At 40.2% G+C, this 12533-nt stretch overlaps 1 protein-coding gene across 3 annotated transcripts in view; it reads left to right on the top strand.

The window, feature by feature from the left end:
* The window catches only part of rftn1b (raftlin, lipid raft linker 1b), a 95825-nt gene that overhangs the window by 55721 nt on the left and 27571 nt on the right, over positions 1 to 12533 (top strand). For 2 of the 3 annotated variants that reach the window (XM_020609740.1, XM_020609743.1), the window contains exons 5-6: positions 508 to 994; positions 10873 to 11076. In XM_020609740.1, the coding sequence (XP_020465396.1) occupies positions 508 to 994; positions 10873 to 11076 (691 nt within the window). The remainder of the gene's footprint in view (positions 1 to 507; positions 995 to 10872; positions 11077 to 12533) is intronic. The other variant, XM_020609741.1, reaches the window with a different exon arrangement.

Raw genomic sequence — 12533 nt, 5'->3', positions numbered from 1 at the left:
CAGTTTGCTTTCAGTTTGCAAACTCATGGGAAATAACTTGTTATATATGTTCTGCTTCATAGGTTCTTAATTTGGATCTGCAGTTCCTGCATTTTCCTCTACACCCAGGCTACTGAGTGCAGCTTTAAACCCATGAAATCTGACAGTGAACTGTATGCTCTCAAATGCAAGGAGCATTTTAATCATTGATAAGTCTGTCAGTCACTTTCTTGATTAACTGACTATTTGTTTAGTCAGTGAAAAAGTGAAACTATGCCTATCACAGCTTTATTTTTGAAGCCTCAAAATATTCAATTTACAATTATACGGCAAATACTCACAGAGAATGTTTGACACAGTACTGGTTTGAAAAATGATCAATGATCTTAATAGTTTCTGATGCATCTTCTGTCGATTGACATGTTTTAGCTCTAATCGTGCAATTATTGAATGCAAGGTAGCATTTGTTGCTATTAATCTAGCTTTTAATTTTCTTGTTCTGTACTTTATTGTTGTTGCTCCCAACAGCAGATTCAGGATGCTGCTGACCAGGGGGTGATGTTTGTGGGATTCATCCAGGAACCATATGGGGCCCCATGCACCAGGATCAGAAAACCAGACACCCCCTCCCTTTCCCTGCACTCCAGCCCCAGCTCTGTGCTCGGTTCCCTCAGCACCTGCAGCCCCTCAAATCCCTCAAGCCCCAAAATCCATGCAGAACCTGGAGCTCAAACCAACACAGTGGACAAAGGCGGGAGTGAGGAATCTTCATGCAAGGCTGGGGAAGGAGCAGCGAGTGGGGAGGACAAGCAAAGTGGAAGTGCTGGGAACCATTCAGGCAGCGGGCTGGAGGGCACCCAGGACAAGGCTTCGCTCTCTGTGTCTCCAGTATCAGAGGGGGAGCTGGAGCAGAGTGAGGAGCTGACGGAGGAGGACTCACTGTGTCACAGTAACAACAAAGACAGTGACACAGAGATAAAGGAGAGGCAGAGATACCGGGAGCAGAGAGGCAATGGTGAGTGGTCTCCATGGTTACCATCATAATCTTAGACTAAGGTGAAAATGATGTGTTAGCAAAAAACAGGGAAACTAATGGACTGTACAGCTCTGCTGCAGCTATAGGATGAATATGGGTGTTACATATACAGTCACATCTTTAATTTATTTTACTCAGTCATATTTCAAACACCATAAGTCCACTTTTTATAAAACTTGTGAGGAGGGATTAGGCATCTAGACATTTGAAAGGGTCAGGTCGCCATTACGGGAAGACGCGTAGTTTATCGTTTACTGTAGATATAATGTGTAAGTTACTTCCAGTCAGACATATTTTGTGTTACTCTAAGTTCCAGCATTAATGTGAGCTGTTAATCACCTAAATCATTCTCTACATGTTTCCTATTTTCACCTTGTTTAGCTTGAAGTTTGAAGTCTAGAACAACTCACAATGACAAACCTGAAGACTTCACCTTAAACTGTACTGGATTTGAAGCAGACATTTCAGCAGCAAATATCTCAAAATTGATGTTTGTTCTGGGTTAACTGACCCTTTAAGAAATTGAACTTACTGGCCCAATGGGCAAAGTTATAATTAAAGGTCAGTATTTCAAATCTTGGAAACTTCACAAGACCCTTAATTCTAAATAACACAAGCTCTGCTACTGCTAAAAGCAATGCTCTTCCTAAAATCACACAGAAAAGCCTATTGAGGAATGATAATTATGATAATTAAAGGTCAGAACTTCGAACTGTGAGTCTGGTGCACCACTCAGTACTCAGCTGATGGAACACAAGCTGCATCATTTATAGACACTGGATGAATGTTTTCTTTTCATTGACCAGTTTCAAACAAATGAGGTGATAATGTATGCTTTCCTTGCTGTGTGTTTATAAATATCCACACCTGTCCCTCATCAAACCACCATCACCTGCTGGTCTCAGCGTAGCTCAAGCAGTTGGGGGTTAAATGCTGCACTCAAGACCATCCACAATAAACTGTAGCTTCTTGTGTCACATATTCACAGAGATTCAAACCGAGAGCTTCTAATCTATAGTCAATATCTACCGACATGTATGTGTAACTTTGTTTACCATTTTCTTTTGAAACTCTACCTTTTGGCTCTTTAACTAAAGAACAGTGTGGTGCCATGGATCCGTCTTGAAACACTTGGCAACTGCGGAGGTGTCATTTCCTGCTGTTTCCTCAACGTTACACAACAATGTGCTGCCTTGGGATATAATCCTCTCTATCCATTACACAAAGGGAATCATCTTATAGCTGCGGTGCATACAAATTCACACTCGCACTTAGCTGATGAAGCGGGGAGTCTGTGAAATTCACCACAACAGTTTTGTCAGGATTTTCAGAAGCTGCACATTTCATGGCTCGCATTTTGTATTCCCAGAAAATGAGCCATATGTACAGTAGGTACACCTTTATTATTCATGGTAGCCCCCCTTTCTGTGGGAATGGTTTTGAAATTAGCAACTCGCACTGCAGTCTCTCATCCTGTCACAGAATGTGTTTGTGATATGTGCAGTGTGCACACTGTGCACTAGACACACGCCCCTGTGGCACCTATACCCACTGTATATGGTAAGGGCCTTGAGTTAAATTAACTCACAGTAACTGTAACTGATAAATCTTAAGTTTGTAATAAACCTCTCTACATTATGTGCCCTTAGGTCCTATGAGTACTGTATACAATAACCAAACACAAGTTAGAGTTAAATTTTTAATCAAGGGTAAACCATAAACAATGACAATCCCTTTTGCAAATACATTTAACTCTTCTCTGTAAAACCCCCTTTTCAATGCATGAAATAAACACACACACAGTGGGCCCACACACCACACCACACCACACCACACTCTCTTCACCAGCCGCATATACACTGAGATTTAACCCCCATTGCAGCCTGATGGATGCTCTGGTTAAGATTAAGCAGCCATTTCATTCATAAGAGCCTAATAAAAGACAGTACTTTACTTAGTAGTTCGTAGTCCATAGACGGAAGCGTCACAATCTCCGTCACTGGCCCTCGGGTCCAGGTGCAAGCAGCAGCGGGAAGGTCCGGAGTAGCGGGCTCCATTGTACGATCCAACCGGTCACTCACATAGCACTGTCTCGGATAATGTCCATGAATTCCAGGTGGGAAAGGGTGAATCCAGTCTTGGGAGTAAGCTGGGTTAGCTATAGTACTGTTATACCCCAGTTCTTTTATTGGATAGATCTGAATAACGAAGGAGTCCGTCTTTCTTCATTTTAGTGCTGATTTATTTTAAACCACAAGTAAAATTACAAACATGACCCAGGTTGTTCCTTCCTCCAGAGAAACACACTGGCTGCTGGAGAGAGGAGACCTGGCCACACAGAGCCTAATACATTTTTATGTTTTGGGCTAACCCCTTACACAAAAAGGTTACAAACATCACGAGATGGAGTCAGTCCGACGACTCCATCTCTTATCTTATGCTCCACATGCTTCGATCACTAGTCATAACAAAATGAAGAATTTCAATGTGTGTGTGTGTGTGTGTTGTCACGTGGTGTGTAACTAAAACATTCATTCAGACATAATATTCTAACACAGGATGAATACAAGAAAACAATTGGTGTCATGGTACACTTTTCAGAATCAACATTCTATCTGTCAACCTTGAAACAGAGCAGACTAGAGCAGACTTTAATTCTTACTAAATTGCATTACTAATACATTTGATTCAACACATTGTCTAATAATTATCTGACTGATTTACTAATTTCTAACAGTACCACTACCAACATTTATTTAGCTAACCAATGCTAACAAGTTAGCTAGGTATGCTACGAGGCTAGGCACGATAACACTACACAACTACAAGACAACTCCATGCAGAAGAATATCTAGTCATGTACTACAAACTATGTAGGACAAATATCATACAGCATATCCTCGCATTGACAATCTAAGATATAGTCCACATACCTAACATATGTCTGCGTTTTCCATCTCTCATCTTCTTCACCAAGTTGCACCCCTTCCCCGCTTCCTTTTCTTCTTCTTCTCTTTCCCCGGGTGTCACCACCTTTACCAATGGATGGCCAGTAATGATATTTACACAGTTACACAGTGCTAATGTACTTATGTGGACAATGTGCAATGCAGTTAGGTTCAAAGCACCTAATACTAAGTGATACATAGTTAATCAACTCTTTGGTGTGCATACTTTGAGCTTTTGTTTGCACGTGTCTTTATGTATAACACACATTTGGCATCACAGCAGATCACAGCCCACTGGTCCATCTGGACCCCCCTACAGTGCATTTTGCAGTGAATTTATCCCCCACTGCCTTGTCCTCTACCTCCCTCGGCTTCACAGCTCTCTCTCAAGCCCCACCTTCATCCCCCTGAATCTCTGTGGCAACGCCAGCAGCACCGGTGTAGCAGCCAGCTGGGGTGGTAGGGAGAGCCTGCCAAGCTCCCATGTCCCTCTCTACTAATGCCCAGTCTGCCGAGGAGGCCCAAGAGTCTTGGCTGGCTTGTCCACGCTAAGCCTCAGATCTCGAGGTGAACACTGTGCAACTGTTGGCAGTGAAGCTGGCAAAAGTCTGCAGCTTACTGTTGATAGAGGAACACCATTCCTGAGACTGGAGCTCTGCATAGAAACTCAGCCGATAAGTTTGAAGACTCAGGTGGTTTGAAGGAAAAGGATTCTGGTGGAAGAGCAAATGAAAAGTGTAGCATGGTGACAACTGGTGACAGCTGTACAACCATGTCTGGATAAGACAATTCTGTCTCATAAAAGGTCATTTCAGATGCAATAAATTTGCACGAGCAACAACATGCTACCTGGATTATATAGTATTTCATTCATATACCAAAGAAACATGAGCACACACTATCTTTGTTCCTACCATATTCACTGCTGGCAACTAAAGCATGATTAACATTTGTATGATTAGGCAGCTCAGAGCACTTAGTTAAGATTAAGCAGAGGTTAAATACTGAAAAAGTCAGTGCTGACTTGAACACAAGACAGGATATTTCTCCCTAAGCTTCACCAAAAACACACGGGTCCTGTCTTTTCTACACCCAACCATCCAGCCTCACCTCCTCTAAATGACTTCTGTGCATTACTAGAATGTCACCTTTCCTGGATTTGAAAAAAAAAAAGACCTTCACTGCAAATCATACTGACATTAAACGGTGTGCATAAAACTGAAGGTAAAAAACATGAGAAGTTCACCCAAACAAACACAAGAACAGAGGATAACAAACTGCCTGAGGTATCTGCATTTCTGATGCATTGATCTTCTTGTCATATGTTTGCCAACACTAGAAATGCTACAGAGTTTTAAACAAATACCATAAAATTACAGAGTTTAAATGCGGTGTAATCCTGATGCATCTCAGTCTGAAATCTTGAACGGTAGTCAGTGTACAGAGGGAGTCTTTTCAGCTGCGTGGTTTTATCCTTGAGATCAATGTAATCTCTGCTCCGATGGGATCAGTGTCCAGCTTCTCAGATTATAGAAACAGACACTTAAATGTTGACATGTCATGCTGGCAAGCAACGTTGCTAAGATCACACCAGGGTTATTGCTGCTGACATCATCTGGACAGCTCAGCTGCCATCAGATAAGCCTTTGAAGCAACATGCTTTCAACGTCCTAACAACGTGCGTGCTATCATTTCCCACTTAGCTGATCCTGCCAGTGGCAAGAGCCAGGTACAGATCGTTCTGATGTAATGAATTTATGTGATTAGGGTCAAATGATTTTGGCATGCTCTTCGCCGTGCCTGTGTGTGTGTTTCTGTTGTGTGTGTCTGTGTCTAACACAAGAGCACTACATATAGTACAGCAATAAATATTAAAATACTGGGAAATTAAGAAGATTTTACTGCCCAGTGACACAAAAATGACCATAATAATTCTCTGAAACAATAAAGTTAGTGATCAGGACCAGTTACTTTGCCATAAGATGACATTTATAGCTATCAAATCTTGTCCTTGTCATAAAGCCCACAAGTGAATAATACTGCAGTACCATCACCACTTTTTTACTAGCAAACTATCACCTGTCCAGCTGATCTCAGCTCCAAAAAGATCATTCTTGTTTTTCTTTAAAAACAGAAGAGTAGGGGAAGTGTGAGCTTGGCAAGAGCCTTGTTTTAGATGAATGTTGTTTACTAACACAGTTGCTAAAGATCACAGATTTCAAACTTATGTTCTCTGTCACAATAATGTATTTGTTCCTCTGCACTGGTTTTCTCATAGAAAATAGATGATTTTGTAACATCTCAAGTTTGACACAGTGAAGATGTAGCTGTTGGGTCACTGGTGTGAGTCCAGACTCACACGGAGACAAAGCAATGAGACGTGCAATCTATTTATCATCTGCCACTGTAAATATATTGTATCATTGCAGACAGCAAGTCAGGGTGCCAACTGTCACTGACAGCCATTTGAAAATAAAAGCCCTTGGCCTTGCAGTCAAAATGTGAAGGCATCGACTTCTGAATTGCAACTTGCAGCTAGAAAACAGAATGGCGTGTTTCTCTTTCTTTATGATGTATTGCAACAAGGCAACTAGTCAATCACAGGCCACCCTGCAAGAAAATAGGTTGGTTTTGAATTCAAGGAAATCTCAGTGTTTTAAGCCGTGACTCACACTTTGTGGCATGTTTCAGAATAAGAGACAGATTTGTATTCCTGCAAAGCCTTATAGGCTTTCATACAATGGAACAAAAATGACTACACACTGATATATATACAATACGATATACTGTATATATGATATGATTTATACTTGATGAAGTTCTGAGGCCCTACATCAGTCAAAACACTGTAACTGAAGTGGGTATAAGGGATCAACAGTGTTCAGTACAAACATTTTTTTCATCAGTTGATATTATTTTACAGCCCAGGGTGATGGACATCAGCAGGACATACTTTTCTATACCTAAACACATGAATATGAAAAAACAGTCCAATATTTCCCATACATTGACTTATTTGTGGCGGGCTGCCACAATATCAACATAGACCACCACATAGTGATTAAAATAGGTTAAATGTTATTTCAATAGTGCCACAAGTAGCGCATGTATTCACTCAGTCCTTCCGTGCAACGCACTATTTCTCTTTCTCACATGCACAAACACATGACAACAATGATGACAGACCATCTGTGAACAGCTCCTCCTCTCTGTGTTTGTTTAACATGACACTGTCAATTGTGGAGATCCAGCTCATCTAGCAAACTAGTCAGGCTGGCTAAGCTAATGTTAGGATACGGCTATTGGTCAGGTTAGCACACTGTATATAGCATGGATGTGTATGGACTGCTCTGCAAATGGATAAACTTAATGCTAGTTCATAAACGCTGAATGCTTACCCCCTCACTCCAGGGGACTATCGAAAAACATACATGGGAAAGCTGATCAATGTGATCAGTGTGATTAGCAATCCAGCCGATTCATTTTGAATATTTAATGGCTTCAACTAGCACTGGTGAAGCAGCAGGAGAGGATCAGGAAGGTGTAGGAGAGGGGTGAGCAGCAGCCAAGAGGATGCTGCTGTGGAAGAGCCCGCAAGTGCAGGAGGGACAGGTCATATGACACACAGGTACAGAGGTAGCATACTATAGTATTACTATATTTAAAAAAAATAAATGAATAAAGTGAAATTATGAAAGCATGACACCCTTCAGCAGTCTGCTTATCTTTTGGTATTTTCCCACACTTTGCTCTGCTCTAGTTACCCTAAGGCAAGGCATTAATCCCTGTGTGGCTTCTCTGCTACATCTCATATGAAGAGAGCACTGCTGAAAAGCTGTTTACAGTCCCTGAAATTAACTTTCTTGACCAAAAACACATTACTACCCAGTCCTCTGCCTTACTTACAGTCACCTTGGTGCCATAATCATAGCATAATTAGACTATAATGAAATATAAAGCAGGGGAAATTCTCAGCTATTACACAGAAAACAGCTAATATTGTGAGAAAGCCAGGCAGCAGTGCATGATATTTTATGTCAAGCTGTTATAAAAAGTTACACATCTATAACAGTCCCACCAGTGGAAGTGGAATACAATTTGTGTGGAATATGGAGTAATGTTGTTACTTATTTAATTATACTGTGATTACAGAAATCTGGGTATGCAACCCAAAGCTTCACTGCATTTTTAAATCAGTTAGTACATGAGACAATTTTTCAAACAGTCTTCTTCATGACCTGCCTGAAGCTCAGAGGATTCATGGGACAAATTTTAGCGATGCATCATCTCAGGCTGGTGCACATAAACTGTTAATATGATACAGATCGCTACAGAATCATTCACAGTGAAGAAATGTGTTGTTTTGGCAAGTGGGAAGCATGGTGAATGGGATGTAATTTCATTGTCATGTACTGTCCAAGATTTGTTTGCCATATTGTCCTCCTTGTAACATGGGTATCAGAGGGAGGATGAGCAGCAAGAGGGGGAATATTCTGGTGTGATTTGACTTTTCTCAAGAGTGACACATGACAAGATTTTGGGAATTTGGTTGCCAGCTGTCACATTAGTTAGACGAGCCAGACAAGAAATGGTTATAAATGATTCATTCTTGCTGGGTGTCCGCCCAACGGATGGACGGACAGAAGAACCAAAGCAACTGAGCCATGACTCTCCTCCAACACTACCAGGCCAGGGTATGTGTATGTGTGTGGGTGGACGGGTGGGTGGCAGTGCTGCACATTCTGCTCATCCATCTGCTTCATTTGGGGAATGACCGTTCAAGATTTGCATTCAAAAGAAAGGGGAAAATGTTACCAGACCTGATCTGAATGGCTTTCTGCCTGATCTGAACCCCGCACACATCTCGTATTATTTCTCTTCTCAAAGCTAAGCACAACAAAATTTTCACTCACTCACATCACAACAAATAAAAGTCTTTCCACTTTGATTTGGTATAACATGAGCAAGGAGCAGTGACATACGTACTGTGGGCACACTTCCAAGCCTGCCTCTCCCTCCTGAGGCTCCCTGCATTATGTGCATTTTGCTTTAAAGCTGGAGAGCTTTAAATGCATTATTCAAGGTTAAACTATAAATTTACTTGGTTACAGTGAAACGGTCCCCTTCAAGTTTGAGCAGAGCAGGGTTACAACACTTCTGTAAAACTTTCCGAGTAATATGAGGACAATGTGTTGCATGAACACAATCAAAATACTTTTGATTCACTTCACATTTGTTGTTTAAAAGGAACCAGTGGAAAGAGGGTCAGCATCCTTGGGTTTGCAGTGCATTTGTGAGTCCAACTCGGGGCAGCACAAATCTTACCTTGTATTACTTCTTCATTTCTCTATTTTTCACCTGCCAGGTGGAACCTTTGGTCATGGTATTATAATGACACTAAAGCTTGTATTACAGCCTTGCATACAAATCTATCCTTCCTACAAAACACAATTAAAAACCTCTTACAGAATAGAGCACATATAGTACATCTCTAAATGATACAAAACATCCTACAAATAAAATAAATAGTCATTTCTATGTAATCAGATTCTTGTACAGTGAATGTCATGTCCACTGTAAACTAAAGTTGCATACCAGCGTGGTGCCCTGCTACACTAAAATCTTTATAGAAAAACATCAATCCAACCAATAAATCATATAATCAAGCACCTCATGACTTGCCCAGGAAACTCGTAAAACAGCATGGTGAGTCACATACACAGGTGCAGTTAGGGTCAATTTAGATAACAGATAGAACCCTATTTTATCAAATGTGTTTAATACATAGTGAAAAATAATTAGCCTGTATTAATCCATATATTTATTAGGAGTTTGTTCACCTCAATAGAGAGGGAACATGATGATGAGGAATGGATGAGAAAGCTCAAAGAGGGACAGATGAAGAGAGAGGAGGTAAGAGTTCAGGCACCAAGCCAAACCTCTTAATCCACAGGAAACATTCTATGCTATATATACAACATAATTATTATATACAGCAAGAATTAAGAAAAGAAATTTAGGCAAAATAATCATGAATTTTGACTTTTTGAGGTAGCTAACACCAAAATGCACCAAAAAGCAGACAAACGACAAGTCACAGTTGAATTTGTTTAAAGGTCTCAAGCACTTTTTAAATTTTTTTTTGGAATGTCTTTAATTTTAATGTAGTAATAATTTCTAAATCATTGCTGCCATAGTTTTGTGTGACCAGTTTCCTGAGTCTAGCTTTTGTTATTTTTTTCAAGGACCCATACAAACCACCTTCTTTACATAGTTTTTTGTTTGTTTGTCTTTAGTTTTTTCCAGTATACTTCATCTTTATAAAGAGGAAATTCATCCCCCTAGATTTGCATATCTTCCACAGGACAAGAAGATGTGGTTGAAAAACAAGAAAGCACTCAAACTAGGATTTGCTGTTGTTGGCTGATGACCACAAACCTTTCTTAGCCAAGAAGCTTGTTGCTGGCTGAGTTTCCCTGGTAGCTATCTCATAGGAAATAAATGTACTTCCAATGATTTGTTATCACAATGTGGATAGTGTTGAAATGTCACGGCAAAATAAGTTCTCCAACAGTAAGAGGTCCTTAAAGAGCATTTGTGCATTTATCCTGCATCAGACTGCAATGTGATACTACAGATTGTTCTTTGCATTGCAACAGTAAAATATTTCTGGCAATAACTCTGCTGTCTCTGATCCAACTGTTTACTGAGCCATTTCATATAACTTTTGGCAGTCGATGAGTGGGAATAGTGCTCCTGCAGATGGAGCCAAATTGTACTTTGGATTCTGGCCAATGAACAGCAGTAGTTCAATAATCATGTAGTAAAACATGGGACTTCCAGAAAGGCTCCAACCCTTTCTGAGTTAAATCAGTGATGAGGTTTTTGTTTGCTGTTGTGTCTCTACAGGTGTGGAGCTGTTCGCTTTCTACAACAAGCCACTTGTCCGAGAGGGCCACGGGAAGTACTATACTGTCAAGGTGCCTCTTTGGGTTCAAAACTGTGACGAGGGGATCAAAGGCGTAGAAGCCAACTGGCTAGATCATATGACCCAGCACTTCAACAATGGATCTTCATTGGTCGATGGATACTTCTACCTGGGTGACATTAACGGTAAGACTCCCTGCCACCGCAGAATGCAGGACGAAATGTACAATAAGGAATAAAACTCATTTCATTTTTATTATACCTGCATAATGTTTTACATTTCATACACAATCAAAAAACATTACAATGAGAGGGTTGCAATGGGCAGACTATACAGTATATTTGTATTCCCTTAAATATGATTAAAGCCTTTTTTCTTGGGTTTTTGGTTTCTCAAGAAATGTTCCCAAATTGCCTTTCTTCTTTTCACAGTATTACCAGTAAAATTGTCAACATTCAGAGGCAAAATCCACATCAGCCTTAATAAAATAAAAAGCCTGTGGCAGGTATCAGTGCATCTTGCCCTGTGTGGCATTAATTATGCATTAGCTGGCATTCATTTTCCACCAGAAACTAATCAAATCATATTTGAATAACACTTGCATATGACCGTGATAATACATCCTCTGTTGGTATCAGGAACTGGTGCAGGCTCACAGGATTTTGCACAGCAAACATACACCAGATAAATCCAGAAGCCATGTTTTTGAAATTCCAAGCCACATTATGTGATATTTTTGATATCAAATTTGGATAAAATGTAACACTACCTAACATTCTGCAGCTTTACAAAGCATAAAACAATTTTATCTTTCACACAGTTTTGGTCAAAATAGACTTTACAGTTGGGTCTTAAATTGAAGACAGGTTATGTTGGGTTTTTCTTTCATTTGACACTTGTCTTTAAATATACAGCGAAACAGTCAAAAAAACAGTCATGCTCCAAGGTTTGCGTTGCTAGGTGTTTTGAAACACTACATCTTTAAAAATGACAGAAGCGTCGATTTAATTTCACCTGTGGCTGACATGATGCCTGTTTATTTGTTAGAGATGCTGGAAGCTGGAGTTCATGGAGCTGTTTTGTATCCCCTTTTAAACTATTTCCTGTTTGGGTTTTCCTCTTCCATCAGGCCCTGGCGCTCTGTGCTTCATTCTGACACTAGAGAAATAAGCCACCCAAAGTAAATAAGAGTCATAATTCATTAATCTGGGAAAGTGAATGCCTCAGCAACTCTGAAACACAGATAATTAACCTGATAACAAATTAATGCCTCCTTGCATATTTTATGTCCTGAGAATGGGGTAATGAAGTGTATTATTATGATTCAGTGTTTTTTTTTTTTTTTTTTTTGCTTATTAGGGTCCTCTAACATATTTTGCATTTTTCATGCACTGCGGCTCTTGAACAGTAAAATTACTTGGTACTGTAGGATAGGAAGCAAATCAGCTGCATTTTGAAACTGTCTCACCCTTCAGCCTTATGGGATTGAAATCAGCACAGCTAAAGCTTGACCACTTTAGAAAACAGACAACTTTACAGGAGGTACATGCTGTACTTTGTGGATTTTGGTTGAGAGCAGCTGGCATTATGACATCAAAGCGGCATCCCGTTTGTTAGCTAACTACATCAAAAAGCCGTGCAG

The sequence above is a fragment of the Monopterus albus genome, unplaced genomic scaffold (genome assembly GCF_001952655.1).
Source record: "Monopterus albus unplaced genomic scaffold, M_albus_1.0 scaffold101.1, whole genome shotgun sequence".
Taxonomy (NCBI): Eukaryota; Metazoa; Chordata; class Actinopteri; order Synbranchiformes; family Synbranchidae; genus Monopterus; species Monopterus albus.
Note: the sequence above shows the minus strand (reverse complement) of the source record. Positions and strands in the feature narration are given on the sequence as shown.